The sequence below is a fragment of the Lissotriton helveticus genome, chromosome 3_1 (genome assembly GCF_964261635.1).
Source record: "Lissotriton helveticus chromosome 3_1, aLisHel1.1, whole genome shotgun sequence".
Lineage (NCBI taxonomy): Eukaryota > Metazoa > Chordata > Amphibia > Caudata > Salamandridae > Lissotriton > Lissotriton helveticus.
Window position 1 is genome coordinate 173,672,853 of NC_136061.1, and position 16,555 is coordinate 173,689,407.

The window sequence follows — 16,555 nt, forward strand, 5'->3', positions numbered from 1 at the left end:
AGAAACTCATTGTTTTTGTTAAGGCTTTCCTGTCATGGCCAATGTTTCTTGGCCTCCTCTGCGTAAGGAGGACCTTCTGGTCTGATAGGGCTGCTTTTGATGATGTTCTTGCCGTTGTTGGTGAGACTGCCATTGAGGGGTTTGAACCCTCTGTGGACAGTATCTTCCATCATAAGGCTTGTAGCATTTTCTATATTCTTTCCTTTTCTCTAGACCTACAGCCTTCAATGTGTCTAGCACTGATTTCATGCAGGCCATCTCATCGTCTGCTTGAGAACCGAAGACAATTGGCTGAAAAGGCAAGATTTATTATCATTTGTTGTGCTTTTTAATCCTATTAATCTAAACCAGGCACTGCACATGAGGCATGATTCATGGCAATATGCATGGGCAGACAGGTCAAAAGCATCAGCTGCTGCCGAAATATCTTGGTTTGAAACCATCATGCACGGATGCTGCCGATATATCTTGGTTTGAAACCATCATGCCCTATTGCAAGATTTCTTGAAAATCTGGTCTGTATTCTCTTGGCAGCTTATTAACAAATCCCTTAAGTGAGTTCCAAAGAAATCTGTTGTAACGACTCAGCAAAGCAGTGCACTTGCAGTTTCATTTCAGCTACATATCTTTCTTCCTGTTGAGTCCATAAATTTACTGTCCTTTTCGGGATGAACAGTGGACATAGGAACAACCGTATGTGCCTTTTCGCAGCTGAAAATCATCGAATCTGGGGGTGCATCCAATCTTAAATCTGAGGCCATATTTCTTGAGCAATCAGGAAGGGGCAGACTTTTCAGAACATGGTGTTAAGAAGAACTGCATGACGTGTTTTTACAGACTTGAAACCAAGGGTAATTAAGGCCTTGAAGAAGTTCTGTGATCTTAGTGAAGGAGTAGCAGCTAAATTGACTTCCGGCGCAACATCCCTTGCGGATGAGTACATCCTAGCAGAGTCTGAAGAATGCATTACTGTTCTTTTTATGCAACAGAGCAAGTCTACTGTATGTCTCTATGATGGTGAAGCACAGGACGGAAGTTTTGACGTCTCAGGGTAGATGTCGATGCTGGTGGTTTCGACATCGATAGTGGTTGTATTGTCGTTGACAGAGGTCTCTGCGTCGACTTACTGTAATCTCTCAACATAGATGAAAAAGTACCTTGCCTAGAAGGTGAGCAACTTGTTGCAGTACCTGTATTTTATGTCATAGGTTTTGGCATTGATTGGGAATTACTGTGACTGACTTTCTGTGCTCCTTGGAGCTACCTCATAGGTAGTCTGTAGAGAGTGGAGAGTGCACACAAGTAGATGGTATACGACCCCTCCCTTCCTGACGTCCTGAGGCTGAATCCTGATGCACCTCTTGTATCCCAAGCTGTCCGATCCTCTGCCTGCCCCTCAGGGTTCTACTTTACATTTTTTGTAGTATTCACAAACTTCTGGACGATGATCTTCCGGAAGCCAATACTATGAAGAGGCTGTGAGGGTCTGTCTAGGGAGCTTCACAAACAGTGTGTCAGAAAAAAAAACATTCCTGTCAGAAAATGTTGAAAAATCTCTCTAGTTCTAAAGTACGTCGAGTGATGTTTAAATCAGATTTTTTTTAAAAACGTTTTGGGAAATATAGCCAAAACAACAGAGCTCAGTGCTCCAGGACCCTGATAATAAAAGCTGAAAAAACCTACTGACTTCTCACCCCGAGTGCACGATGGGACACTGGAGCAAGGGTGAGGACTTAAAGGCACAGTGCAAGTTTAATGATCTAGCTGCATAGTATTAAAATTAACCAGCACTTCCTTTATTTTTCCATTTAAAAAAAGAAGTGACATTTTTCTAAACACTTTATCCTATCAGTATTTTGTAAATGAAACACCCATTTTTTTCTGTGGAGATATATATATATATATACACGTCAAAAAAGGAAGCAAGAAACTCTGGTTAGTTTTCCATCAAAACTAGTTAGTTCCCAAGTTTAGGTGGAGAGCAGCTCCTTTATATGGAGAACCCTACAACATTACCGACACTCTGGCTTAGTCAGTCTCTAGCTTGGTGTGGATAGCACAGTGCTAATCCTATGCTTAAAAAATATGCTGGAGAAAAACAGACATTGGAGGTGTGTAGGTTAAGTGTTGGTGGTGTTGTAAGGTACTCCGTATAAAGAAAATGCCCTCCAGCTAAACTTGGGAACTGCCAAGAGTTCCTAGTTTCATTTTTTGCATATTTTAAGTGGCACTTGAAGCCTGAGATGATACTGTTATGTATTACACACACACCCATATCTCTCTCTCTATATATATATATATATATATATATATATATATATATATATATATATATATATATTTGTTTTTGCAAAGTGCTTTGGAAACCAGAGCATGGGCAAGACAAATCAGTGCTTATGACTTTTGATGGGGATCCCCTGGAAAATAATGTATGTTATCTAAAGTCACACTGTGACCTGAACCTCTGCTAACTCTGGTGTGCAATTAGGACGTTACCTGTATCCTTCCTACACTGACATGTTGATTCCTTGAATTAAAAAAGAATGTAAAGAATGTAGATCTGGATAATGCATTAATGGAGTATTATAGATATTTTCAAGCAAACACCAAAGCATTTCAAAGGGCTTTCCAAGCATACGTCGTTATCCAAGTACATATTTCACACACTCCCTAAAAAAATCCCACATAAAACATAAAACCTTGTTTTTAGTCATAGATTTTATTTTTGTACTGTTTTATTTTTAATCTCACAACAATATTGAACTGATTTCCATTTGTGTTACTGGTCAGCACATCTTGTCGGTTCCATTGCTGTCACCACTATTTGGATGTGCTTGCAGCTGTTCTAGTTACCACAAAAGATCAGCAATAGGGTCCTTCTAGTTTTTTTCAACCAAGCACAATGCACCTCACAACTTCCAGAATCTGGCAACACCCTTGCAAATACGTGCCTACAGATTGAGGATATAGGTTTACTTGTTGTATATACTGTTCTAATATTGAGATCTGAGGAATGTAGCGAGTGAGGGGTTAATTAACAATATGGGTAGAAGAAAGAATTTGCGGTTAAGTGAGGAAACACGGAGCAGAAAAGTGGGGAAAAATGAGCAGAGACTAGCCGGCAGAACTGAGAGAAGTAAAAGATCAAACTCTTGAAATGGTTAAACTCAGAAATTATGCTTGGGCAAAAGTATTGTAATGACTGTGGTAAACATATGAGGGAACTTTAGAATACAGGAGTTCAGCCAGAATTTGTGGAATGTCTTGTGCACATACAATCCAGAAATAGGGAGCAGGAGGGAATAAAGTGACAGAAATGAGGCCCTACACAGACTGAACCTGAGGAAAAGAAAAAATGTAGTACCGTAAAGAGGGAACAGTGATGAGGGAGCAAGGGGGGGGGGGAGTAGAATATTTACAAATTGAAGGTATGTAAATTTATGGAGGGGAACAAGTACAGAAAATAACTGGAAAGAATACTGAGCTTCTAGTAAAGGAGAGAGCACAAAAAGTAAACTGGAAGGAAAACAAAAAATTCAAAGAATAGTAACCAAGGCAAAATGCAAAAAGGGTTAGTAAAGAGTATATAAAGCAGAGTGGGAAAGCAGCCCAATAGCTATGAACCAAAACATGTTGCGATCATTGGTGCTAGTGAAAAAATTTAATTACAGAGGACTCCTCAATTATGTTGGCATTTTGGTATCAATGCGTCATCCCTTTTCTTGGATTACACTGGTAAGTGCACGAAAATATATAGCAGCATTGTTTTCTAAGCCCCTTGAAACACCTACAGCCAAGACATTACACCCCAGGACAACACAACAAAAGCTCTTCCACCTTGGAAGTATCACATCTTAATGGTAGAGAGCTATATGAAAACCAAGGAGTAGAATCGGGGTTTGTTGTTGTATATACATGCTGAGAGGTGGATAGTCAAGCAATGACGTACCTCGTCTGATCTGTAGACCACCAAGGATCCCATTGCGAACCAGCATGGAGTGTCAGGCAGTTGAGAAGAGAACCGAAAAAGCAAGTGATATACAGAAATTAATGTTGTATCTTTCACAGTGACTTCGCTTCGCCCTTTATTAGCTGCACTCAACTGACACCTCCACAAGTTTAGCCTTAAGCTTAAAAACCTAGTTGCCTTTAGTCAGCTCTGGTCACACCAGTCTAATGTGTTAAGTGAGCGTGCCCTGCAAAGTAAATGAGAAGATAAGGAACGGTCGGTTTATGGAATGGCACATCTGCAACGAAAAAAAATGTAATCCCTGGTTGGGACAGAGCAAACACATAGCGGCACTCCACATAGCCTCGCCATCAGTTGCAGGCATTGAGAACGGTCAGAATTTGGAAATATAAGGTCACAAGATAGACTGCGCAAAAACAGTGTTACGATGTCCAGGGCCAAGAATGACAAAACCAACATATCCTCCTTTCATGTGCAACTTTCTGTTAAGGAGGGCACGGTAAGGCCCTTCATCCATTTTCCCTTCTGCAGCAAAATAGGCATTTTTGTACATTATAAAACGAACAGTATAGCCTTTTAATTTCGCCCCAAATCTTCAGAATAGATTTTCCTAGTGCAGTCATACCACAGCTGAAGAACTCTCTAGAGCAGGAAGATGCTGACGTATGAGGTCACCTCCTCTCGATAACTCCAGGTTAGAGTACCACAACTTGCCACCAACCAACAGTGTATTTCATCTCACTGTGGAAGTGATGAGAGCCCAAGATCTTTCAACTATATCAGAGGTGGAACATCTGCTTCAAGCAACCTTTTTGTCTCGCTGCAAGGGACAAGGATGGGCTTTGAGAGGTTAGGCCATGAACATCAAGCTCAGGTCACTACTTCTTGAATTTCAGCTCGATGCTGTAGCAATTGGCTTCTTCAGCTGTTGACTCATAAGTTCTCTAGCTCGCGACACCTGAATCTGATCATAGCAAGAATTGCAGACGAGAACAGGATCGTACAGCTGCTGATCAGGGATTGAAAGCTTCAGATGGCAACAACTGGCACAGAATACATTTCCACAGTTCCTGTCGCCAAAGAAAAGGAAAGGGAGATTAAAAGCAAGACAAGTAACGTGCACCAAAAATAATCAAGACATACAGCTTACTAGCCAAAAGCAAAACAAGGTATTTCATGGGTAAGAAATGCACATTGTTATTTTTTTTTTTACATTATATAACTGAATCATTTGCAGAATTTGTATTTCGGTATAGCGCAGTGCTGATTTTCTCCTCTAAACAATTAACAAGGAGGCCTTAGACCCAATACCACACTAGTTATGTCAGTGGGAACCGATTATGTGTGGTGTATCTATCAGGAGAAAAAACCTCCTAATTTCTCAATAGTGAATGAATTCACAAACAATTACAAAAGGATGATAAGCACACACTTATTTCCGAGCATAAATAAATTTACTAAGATTATTATTCTCATGAAGCAAAGAACAAGAAATTTCATGGAGATATATTACAAATTGTTTTGTTAATTCTTTATTTATTTTTTTCTTCACAGTATAGCCAACGCGTTGTGTCCCTTCACGGGATTTCTTCAGTGCTCAGTCACGTAATGCTTTTTTACAGTGGCACATAGTCTCCAAAATTTAAAAACATAAAATTCTTGTTCTGCTTGGTTATTAACCGCATGCGTGCGGGCGGAATTCCGCCCGTACGCTGAGATTTGCGAAAGCACACTTTACGTGACGAGCTGGGCTCGTCATCAGCGTAGCAGGAGGCTACCTCATGACGAGCCCAGCTCGTCATCAGCGTCGAAGGGGTTAAATGAGTGGTCGAGTACAAAGCTTCTAAATCAAGCTATTTATTTTTTCAGTTATTCGGGCCAATGTCGGCCACCGCACCAAAGAAATGCAGTCAGGGCAACCGTCCGCTCCCCTCCGAGTGGTCTCTGGAAATGATATTAAACCTAATATATCTCCATGAAATGACCTTCTGTTTGTTTCCTTCTCATGAAAGAATCTATACAGGGTCGTCGGACTATGCACATGTTGTCTCAACATTAGGTTTCTTGCTACAATTCTGTATGGCAATTGTTTTCCCTTTCTTTGTTTGGTCTTGCTTTGTTTTTGAAAATCTAATAAAAATTCTTTTGAACTAAAAAAAAAAACCTACTCTCTGCACAGACACCTTCAAAAAGCATGCTGCCCAACAGCATGCTTGAAAAGCATCCATGCCAATGCACCTCTGACTAGACTCTATACTTTACCGGTCCTATAAAGTTCAAGCATGACCAGCAACTCCTGTTATCCGAAAAAATCTTTAAAACATTGATGTTTTCAGCTAGTTGAGGCAGTGAAAAGAAAAATGCTACTTACCAGTATGCATCTGTTCTTGGCATGTAGGACTGCAGAACCACACACTATTGCATTAGATCACCATCTGGTGGTGGGCCCGGATGATTACACTTTGTTGTTGTCTTGGAAGAGTCTTTGTCTGTTGGATGACTCCTCCCTTAGACCGTAGTGCGCATGGGCATCGACTCCATCTTCAGATTGTTTTCGCTACTGGGCAAATGGTGGAGTTGTATGAGTACATATAGAGATGACCATGTATTGTGTATCTAAATAAGATAATACTGGAACAGACACCGGTAGCCGGGGAGGCGGGTGGGCGTGTGTGGTTCTGCAGCCCTACATGCCAAGAACAGATGCATACTGGTAAGTAGCATTTTCTGTTTGAGGCATATGGGCTGCATACCACACACTATTGCAATGTCGACGACGATGCCAATGGTATTTTGATTAATTTATGGATTCGAAAAGAGATCGGTAACGGGACCAAACGATAAACACATCCGAGCCCGATGACGGGAAAAAAAAAATCTGAAGATGGAGTTGAAATCTGAAGATGGAGTTGATGCCCATGCGCACCACGGTCTAAGGGAGGAGTCATCCAACAGACAAAGAGTCTTCCAAGACAACAAAGTGTAATCATCCGGGCCCACCACCAGATGGTGATCTAATGCAATAGTGTGTGGTCTGCAGCCCATATGCCTCAAACCTAATATTTAAACCGTCATATTCTGAGACCTGCAAATGATAAATCACTGTAGCTTGGACGCAAGCAGCACTCAAGTTCTGCCACACAGTGACTGCATTTGAAAATACTTAAAAACAGTTTTGAAATGTTACAAAGCAAATTTACAACATAATATCATTGAAGATAAGTAAAGGTAAAACACCAGTGGACCATAGTATTGCACCAATGGAAAAATAGGGGCCCCCTACAATGTACTGAGTTAGCTACTCGTAGGGAATGTAATCTATGTAGAGAAGGAATGTAGCAAACTCTGAGAATATATCTAGACCCTAAACCAACATGTAATGATACATACTATACAGCATCAAAATAAATATATACTGAAACAGTGATATATCAAAAATTCTTGAATCTTTTCATTTTAATTGTAGTATATTTTCTTATTTTTTTTCTTCTTTCTTATTCATTTTGTATCTTCAATAAAAACATTTGTGAATTTAATAAATGACATTCAGGTTCTGTAAATAGGAAATGTTACAAATAGAACAGTGCAAAAACAATTAATGTGAACAAAAACACTACATAGACAAAATATCATAAAAAAAGAGGTGATATACGATATAACCAGTCGTTGGTAGATTGGATGAAGGCAATGCGGTTGAATGGAACTACGCGCGTTTCGGCCAAAAGGCCTTCGTCAGGTGACCGTCATTCGTACATTACATATATACAAAAGTTTCCTCTGCTTGTGCAGTGTTGACATCATCAACTAGGACCCTAATGTAGTCTGTCATCTATATCGATCTTACTCTCGCGAGTCCGTAGATGATCAAAACTTTTTTAGGTTAACTTACGTCATCAAGACGCGCTGTGGTAATTGGTATCAGCTGTCAGGCATTAAGTAGTAGGTTACGAGGACGCGCCAACCTATATAAAGCTAGAATTTTTACAACTCGTTTCGACCGCTACCATCGGAGGTAACAAACGAGCAGACCCCCCCGTCTTTGAACGCTTTATCCAGGGAATGAAGGTATGTTTTAAAATAGAGTAAAACAACTCTGGTTGGACAGTATTATCGTTTCAAAGTAGGGATAAACATTGATTAAATTTTCTCTACTTCATGTTCATGTTGCAGGTTGCCTGACCTACATGATCATCTATCCGGCGTATTTATTCATAGAACTACAGAACCTGAATGTCATTTATTAAATTCACAAATGTTTTTATTGAAGATACAAAATGAATAAGAAAGAAGAAAAAAAATAAGAAAATATACTACAATTAAAATAAAAAGATTCAAGAATTTTTGATATATCACTGTTTCAGTATATATTTATTTTGATGCTGTATAGTATGTATCATTACATGTTGGTTTAGGGTCTAGATATATTCTCAGAGTTTGCTACATTCCTTCTCTCCATAGTATTGCACCATACATAAATTATGCATGCATTTAATATTACCTGCAATGGTGTCTACGTTTAGCCAACCAGAATTCACAATCGCAGTTAAAGCAATGTGAGGCCATGTGGTCAGGAACCCATCTTGTAACCTGTCGAAAAAAGAAAAGGAAAAAAAACCCAAACATCAATATCCACAAAAGGGTGTTCGGTTAAAGCAGAGGGCATTAATACAAGGCAACTGCCCAGTTAGTAGACATAAGTCTATTTATTTATTTATAAAGTTTTATATAGTCTAAGTAACAGTTAACCTACTCCACGGGTACTCATAGTACGGCCCGCGGGCCGGCAGCGGCCCAGCAAGCCTTCCGTGGCGGCCCGCGGACCATGAGACATCGTACCCATGTTTAAAAAATAATAATTCCAAGAGTGTCTGCAAACACTGCCGTTTTCAGAGACACTCTGAGAGACTCTGCTGCTCTGTGCTGCGGGGTGATTCATTCCAGGAGGCCAGAGTGGGGCTGCAGGGGCGCTAAAAGGTGAACAAAGCCCCATTCACATGCAAATAGTCTTTTAAAGACATGTGAAGTGCTCGGGTGGGGCTGTGTGTCTGTGTGCCCTGGGGAAGCTGTCTCAGCCCGGTGACAAACAGGCAGGGTGAGATGACAGAGGGAGAGGGAGGGAAAGGGAGACCGTGACATGGAGACAGAGAAAGGGAGATAGACAGAGGGAGGAGGGCGACAGAGGGAGGGAGACAGAGTGAGGGAAGGGAAGGGAGTGACGGGAGGGAAGGGGAGTGAGGGAGGGAAGGTGAGTGAAGAAGTGAGGGAGGGAAGGGGAGTGAGGGAGGGAAGGGGAGGGAGGGAGGGAAAGGGAGGGAGGGAAGGGGAGTGAGGGAGGGACGGGGAGGGAGGGAGTGAGGGAAGGGAGAAAGGGAAGGGGAGTGAGGGAGAGAGCGAGGGAGGGGAGTGAGGAAAGGGAGTGAGGACAGGGGAGTGAGGGAGGGAGTGTGGGAAGGGAGTGAGAGAAGGGAGTGAAGGAGGGAAGGGGAGTGAGGGAGGGAGAGAGGAAAGGAGTGAGGGAAGGTGAGTGAGGGAAGGGAGAGAGGGAGTGAGGGAAGGTGAGTGAGGGAGGGGAGTGAGGGAAGGTGAGTGAGGGAAGGTGAGTGAGGGAAGGGGAGTGAGGGAGGGAGAGAGGGAGTGAGGGAAGGTGAGTGAGGGAGGGGAGTGAGGGAAGGTGAGTGAGGGAAGGTGAGTGAGGGAAGGGGAGTGAGGGAGTGAGTGAGTGAGTGAAGGGGAGTGAGGGAGTGAGTGAGGAAAGGAGTGAGGGAGTGAGGGAAGGTGAGTGAGGGAGGGGAGTGAGGGAAGGTGAGTGAGGGAAGGGGAGTGAGGGAAGGGGAGGGAGGGAGAGGGAAGGGGAGTGAGGGAGAGGGAAGGGGAGGGAGGGAGAGGGAAGGGGAGTGAGGGAGAGGGAAGGGGAGTGAGGGAAGGGGAGTGAGGAAGGGGAGGGAGGGAGTGAGGGAAGGGGTGAGGAAGGAGGGTGAGGGAAGGGGAGTGAGGAGGGGAGTGAGGGAAGGGGAGTGAGGGAGAGAGGAAAGGAGTGAGGGAAGGTGAGTGAGGGAGTGAGGGAGTGAGGGAAGGGAGAGAGGGAGTGAGGGAAGGTGAGTGAGGGAGGGGAGTGAGGGAAGGGGAGTGAGGGAGGGAGTGAGTGAGTGAGTGAAGGGGAGTGAGGGAGTGAGTGAGGGAAGGTGAGTGAGGGAGTGAGGGAAGGGAGAGAGGGAATGCGGGAAGGTGAGTGAGGGAGGGGAGTGAGGGAAGGGGAGTGAGGGAGAGGGAAGGGGAGGGAGGGAGAGAGGGAGGGAGAGGGAAGGGGAGTGAGGGAAGGGGAGTGAGGGAGAGGAGTGAGGGAGAGAGGAGTGAGGGAGAGAGGAGAGAGGAGTGAGGGAGAGAGGAAAGGGGAGTGAGGGAGAGTGAGGGAAGGGGAGTGAGGGAGAGTGAGGGAAGGGGAGTGAGGGAGAGTGAGGGAAGGGGAGTGAGGGAAGGGAGTGAGGGAAGGGGGGTGAGGGAAGGAGTGAGGGAAGGAGAGTGAGGGTGAGGGAAGGAGAGTGAGGGTCAGGGAGGGAAGGATAGGAAAGGAGTGGGAAGGAGAGGAAAGGAGTGGGAAGGAGAGGGAAGGAGAGGGAGAGGAAAGGAGAGGGAGAGGGAGGGAGAAGGAAGGAGAGGAAGGGAGAGGGAAGGAGAGAGGGAGTGAGATAGTGAGTGAGACAGAGGGAGACAATGAGGGAGAGAGGGAGAGAGAGGGATGGAGGGAGGGAGACAGATATATATATATATATATATATATATATACCAGGTCTGGTAGCTCAGTGGACGAAGGCGTCCTCTGCAGGGACCTGTGTTCAACCTCATGGTCACAGTTTTTTTTGTTGCTCTAGCCCCGCCCCCTCCCCCAATGACCCCGCCCCCACCTGTGCGGCCCTCTGACACAAACCACACTGTAAATTTGGCCCCTGAGAGAAAGTTTGTGAGTACCCATGACCTACTCAATACCTTTGGAATTCCCACTGAAGAACAGAATAAACTAACTGGTCTGCAAGTTAGGTTATCTTTTTCCAAACAAGTTATAATTAAAGTAAACATCCTCGAGTTAAGACTGATAAGATCAGGTTAATGAAATTACATTTCAGATTTCAAAGGTTTGTGTGCTTTGACCTTGTCAAGTATCTTAGGATGATGGACCATGTGACAGGATTGGGTCCTTAACCTGCCACTCACGTTCTTGAGGTCCAAAGGTGTGAATTCCCTCAAGGATAAATGGAGAGATTGCTTTTCAGAAAGTATACAGTTATTGTAATAGTTCAGTTATAAATTCCAGTGGATAGTTAATCATTATTTCTAAAATGTGCTCTGGCCAGTACCTGAAAATACCGGCTAGGTGGGCATTAATAAACAAGACTCTTACTATGTAAATAGTTGTACAGCCTTTATAAAGTTCCATGGGTGAAACACGCCGTGGGTCACTGTATGACTATGCCAATATTAATTAAGAATATAAGCACAAGAAAAAGTATAACTGGAACCAACCCCAATATAAATTATGCAATTAGTGCACGTGATTGACTAAAATGAAGTGTTGTATACTCTGGTCCAGTCAAGGCTAAAATGAACAAGCAACTTACTTTTGGTAACGCTCTTTCTGGTACAGACTATCTAGCTGCAGATTACTCACCTGAATATTCCTCAGGCGTCAGACTAGATCTGGAAGATTTTTCAGCAGTACCTCTGTGGAAAAAATAGGTGCCGCTGTGTGGCTCTACACAGACACCGTTCGTTCCATTCCGGAAATGACATTCAGAGCCTATGTAGGTGCCACACCAGTGCGCTGACGTCAGCTGCTTTCGAGCGTGGCCGCACTCTGACCCCCATAGCGATACTGATTGAAAGCAGTTTGCAGATTCCTAGACTTGGGATCTTATTAACATGTGTAGTCCAATGACAGAATGGGGAGTTTGGGAGGGCCAGTGAGGATTCTTCACCTTCTGAATAAATATCAAAGCAGTAACTATTTGGAAGTGGGTCTGTGAGTGGACTCAAACCAGAAAGTCCTGAAGAGAGTGAGCAAAATGCCCTTCCTGGCGACCTTGACAGCATAGACAATAGTGCTTTGTGAACGTATGGAGAGACATGCATGTCGCTGCCTGGCACACATAAACGAGGACTCTACAAGCCAACGCAACTCCTTATGGAAGCTACTTTTTGGCTAATGCTTTGCAGATCCTAATGCAGAGCAAGATCCAGCGGAAGGATGTTCTCGTCTGCACTGCCTTGACTATTTTCGCTCCAGCGAACCCCATACATAGCTGATTGCCCACCCGGTGTTCTTTGGTACGATGAATGTAAAAAATGAGCACTCTCTTATCAAAGCGATTGAGCCTCTCCTCCTCCAAAGAGGGGTGTGGTGGAGCGTACAGTGGCTGCAGAGTGATGATTTGTTTTGCTTTACCAGTACTCATGTTTCACAGGGAAATCTGTAGAGCATAATGTGGAGCATAATGGGAGTTGCTGGACCCCAGTTCTTATTTTGTGTTGCCCCCATGTTTTTAGCTTTAATTGCGCCGAGGAGCGCCTCAGACCATGCCCCCTTTGCTCGGATGCAGGGCTATAAAGCCTGACTCTTAGAGCAGCTGTGCCAAAGGTGTACGAAAAGCAAGCTGGTCTGCGCCCGTCAATCAATCAATCAATCAATCAGGAGTTTGTTAAAGCGCGACTACTCACCCGTAAGGGTCTCAAGGCGCTAGGGGTGGGGGGGGAAGGGGGGGTGCAGGTTCCATTCCATCAAGGAGGGGGTCTGTCGAAGAGCCAGGTTTTGAGGTTTCTTGCGAAGATGGGGAGCGATGTTGTCTGTCTGAGGTGGAGCGGAAGGGCGTTCCATGCTTTGGCCGCGAGGAAGGAGAAGGAGCGGCCTCCCGATCTGGTCTTTCTGGTGCAGGGGACCACGGCGTAGGAAAGCTGGGCTGATCGTAGAGTCCTTTGGGGTGCGTGGAATTTGAATCTGCTGTTCAGGTATGCTGGTCCGATGCCGTGGAGGGCCTTGTGTGCGTGGGTGAGCATATTAAAGGTGATTCTCGCCTCGACGGGGAGCCAGTGGAGTGTGCGCAGGTGCTGGGAGATGTGGCAGTGTTTTGGCAGGTTGAGGACCAGTCTTGCGGCGGCGTTCTGGATGTTCTGTAGCTTGCGGATGAGGTTTTTGTTTATTCCGGCGTAGAGTGCGTTGCCGTAGTCGAGTCTGCTGGTGTCCAGGGCGTGAGTGACTGTCTTTCGGTGTTCGAGGGGGATCCATTTGAAGGTCTTACGAACGAGGCGGAGGGTGTGGAAGCAGGAAGATGAGACAGTTGACCTGGCGGTCCATTTTGAGCTCGGAGTCCAGGATGATTCCCAGGTTGCGTGCGTGGTCTGTGGGGGTTGGCGGGCTTCCGAGGGCGGTGGGCCACCAGGTGTCGCTCCAGGCATCGGGGTTTGGGCCCATGATGAGTACTTCTGTTTTGTTGGTGTTTAGTTGTAGGCAGCTGTTTTTCAACCATTTGGCGACGGCTTCCATGCCTTCTCGAAAGTTGTGTCTGGCGGTGTTGGGCTCGTTGGATAGGGAGAGGATGAGCTGGGTGTCGTCTGCATATGACATGATGTTGAGTCCGTAGGTTCTGACGATGGGGGCAAGTGGAGCCATGTAGACGTTGAAGAGCGTCGGGCTGAGGGAGGAGCCCTGGGGGACTCCGCAGGTGATAGGTGTGGGGTCCGAGAGGAAAGGGGGGAGTCTGACCCGCTGCGTCCTGCCGGAGAGGAAGGAGCAGATCCAGTCGAGGGCCTTGTCCTGGATTCCTGCATCATAGAGTCTGCGTATTAGGGTGCGGTGGGAGACTGTGTCGAACGCCGCTGATAGGTCGAGGAGGATGAGGGCTACTGTTTCTCCTTTGTCCAGTAAGGTGCGGATGTCGTCTGTTGCGGCGAGGAGGGCGGTTTCCGTACTGTGGTTTTTTCTGAAGCCGGATTGGGAGGAGTCGAGGATGTTGTGTTCTTCAATTAATGTGGCGAGTTGGCTGTTGATGGCTTTCTCGATGACTTTCGCTGGGAACGGGAGCAGGGAGATGGGTCTGTAGTTTTTGAGGTCGGTGGGGTCCGCTGAGGGTTTCTTTAGGAGGGGGTTGACCTCGGCGTCTTTCCAGTCGTCGGGGAACGAGGCGGTCGCCAGGGAGCGGTTGATGGTTTGGCGGAGCATGGGTGCGATGGTGTTGGCGGCTCTGTTGAAGATGTGGTGGGGGCAGGGGTCCATGGGGGCCCCTGAGTGGATTGACTTCATTGTCTTCAGTGTGTCTTCGGTGGTGAGGGCTGTCCAGTCATCAATCGCTGGTTTCCGGGTGTCGGGGGTGGTTGGTGAGGGTTCAGTGTGTTGGTTGTCTTCGTCGAAGTTGTCGTAGATGCTCTTGATTTTGTGGTGGAAAAAGATGCTGAGTTTGTCGCAGAGGTCTTGTGAGGGAGGGATGTCGGTAGACTCGCTGGTGGGTTGGGCGAACTCCTTGATGATGCTGAAGAGTTCCTTGCTGTTGTGTGCGTGGGTGGAGATTCTGTCTTCAATCGCTTTTTCCCTCGTTTCTCTGATGAGTTGATGGTGGGCGTTGGTGGCGGCTCTGAAGTTGTTGTGGCCTTCTGTGGATTTGGTGTTTCTCCAGGCCTTTTCGAGGCAGCCTGGACTCTCGAAGTTCGGTGGTAAACCATCTGGCTTTCTTGGCACGGGTATTGTTTTTCTTGAGGGGGGCTATGGTGTTGGTGCTGTCCGAGATCCATCTATGCAGGGTTCGGGCTGCGGTGTTGGGGTCGTCGTTTTCCGCGATGGTTGGGGTGGAGTTGTTGAGTGAGGAGGTGAGCTGGTCATCGGTGATTTTGGTCCAGTTTCTTTGTGGAAGCAGGTGCTGGTGTCTGTGGATGGTGGGTGTTCTGAAGGTGAAGTGGACGCAACGATGGTCGGTCCATGGGAGTTCGGTGGTGTGGCTGAAGGTGATGGAATTTCCTGTAGTGAAGAGGGGGTCGAGGGTGTGTCCTGCTGAGTGCGTGGGCTCGGTCACGATCTGGCGGAGTCTAATGGTGTGGAGGTTGTCCAGGAGGGATGTGGTGTTGGGGTCCAGTTGATTGTCGAGGTGGAAGTTGAGGTCTCCCAGCAGGGTGTAGTTGGTGGATGCAATGGCCTGCGGGGAGATAATGTCCGTGATGGAGTTGGCGAAGGGTCCACGGGGTCCAGGGGGTCGGTAGATGAGGGTTCCTCGGAGGGCGGCGGTGGGGCTGGCCAGTATCTTGAAGTGAAGGTGTTCCATCAGTTCTGTGGACTCGTCAGGGAGTGTGCTCAGGCGGAGGCTGGATTTGTGGACGATGGCGATTCCTCCTCCTGGGTGGATGGGGCGGTCCTTCCTGGAGATCTTGTATCCTTGAGGGATGGCGATGGCGATGTCCGGTCCCGAGGTGGTGTTGGTCCAGGTTTCGGTGAAGAATGCTACGTCTGGGGTTGTGCTGTCGAGGAGGTCCCAGATTTCTGTGGCGTGTTTGTGGAGGGATCGGACGTTGAGGAGGATGCATTGCAGGGTCTTCGGTTCGGTTGTGTTCTTGTGGGCGGGTTGTGCTGGATCCGTGTTCTTGGCGGTGCTGCAGGTGTGCCGGCAGCGGTGACAGCTGATGGGTCCATGGGTGTCGGCTGGTGATGCTAGCTTGCAGTTGTTGCAGCCTGGGTTGAGTGCGTGGAGTGCTGCTGGGTCGTAGCGTTGGCGGGACGGAGGTCCAGGGTTCCTGGTGCTGGTCGCGGACGGGTCGCAGACGGGCGCAGACGTGCTTGCCTTTGACGCGCCTTCGGTGCACCAGCGGCGCGCCCGCAGCCCGCGGCCGCGCAGCGGCTGCCATTAAGTAGGGGTCGGGGAGTGCTGGACAGCTGGGAGGCGGGAGCGGGGAGGGGAGCTGGATTGGGCCGGTCGTGCTGGGGGGGGAGGGGCCGCGGGGGCAGCAGCGGCGGGGAAAGGTAAAGGGAGGAAAGAAGGGATAAAGAAAAGAGGGAAAATAAGCAGAAATAAGGCACAAAAGAGCAGAGATGCAGAAAAGAGCAGAAGGGTGAAAGATAGAAAGGGTAAAAAAACGAGTGAAAACGAGTGAAGGAGCAGAGGGAGAGAAAGGGAAAACGGGCAGAAATAAGGCACAAAAGAGCAGCGGTGCAGAAAGGTGAAAGATAGAAAGGGTAAAAAAACGAGTGAAAACGAGTGAAGGAGCAGAGGGAGAGAAAGGGAAAATGGGCAGAAATAAGGCGCAAAAGAGCAGAGGTGCAGAAAGGTGAAAGATAGAAAGGGGAGAAAAACGAGTGAAGGAGCAGAAAGAAAGAAAGGAGACAGAGGTCCACTGGACCACCAGGGATGAGGCGCAGGGAAACCTGCGGGTGGAGGAGGGCCTCGATCACCTACACTCAAGAGTGCAGGGGCAGGGGCACCTCTCTTAATGGTGGAGCTGCGAGGGTGGGAGAGCAATTTCACTGACAATGAGTCAGTGGTCTTGCTCGCCTGTCCCCGCAGTGGCCGCCATTAAGTAGGGGTCGGGGAGGGCTGGACAGCTGGGAGGCGGGAGCGG

The 16,555-nt window shown here is 46.9% G+C and overlaps 1 protein-coding gene across 8 annotated transcripts in view; it reads right to left on the reverse strand.

Annotated features, from left to right (window-relative positions):
* Positions 1–2,700: 2,700 nt before the first annotated feature.
* The window catches only part of MTMR4 (myotubularin related protein 4), an 856,656-nt gene continuing 842,801 nt past the window's right edge, over positions 2,701–16,555 (reverse strand). For all 8 annotated transcript variants that reach the window (XM_078679492.1, XM_078679491.1, XM_078679497.1 and 5 more), the window contains 2 exons: positions 8,469–8,557; positions 2,701–5,040 (listed from right to left, as the gene is read on the reverse strand). In XM_078679492.1, the coding sequence (XP_078535618.1) occupies positions 4,863–5,040; positions 8,469–8,557 (267 nt within the window). In that variant the 3' untranslated portion in view covers positions 2,701–4,862. The remainder of the gene's footprint in view (positions 5,041–8,468; positions 8,558–16,555) is intronic.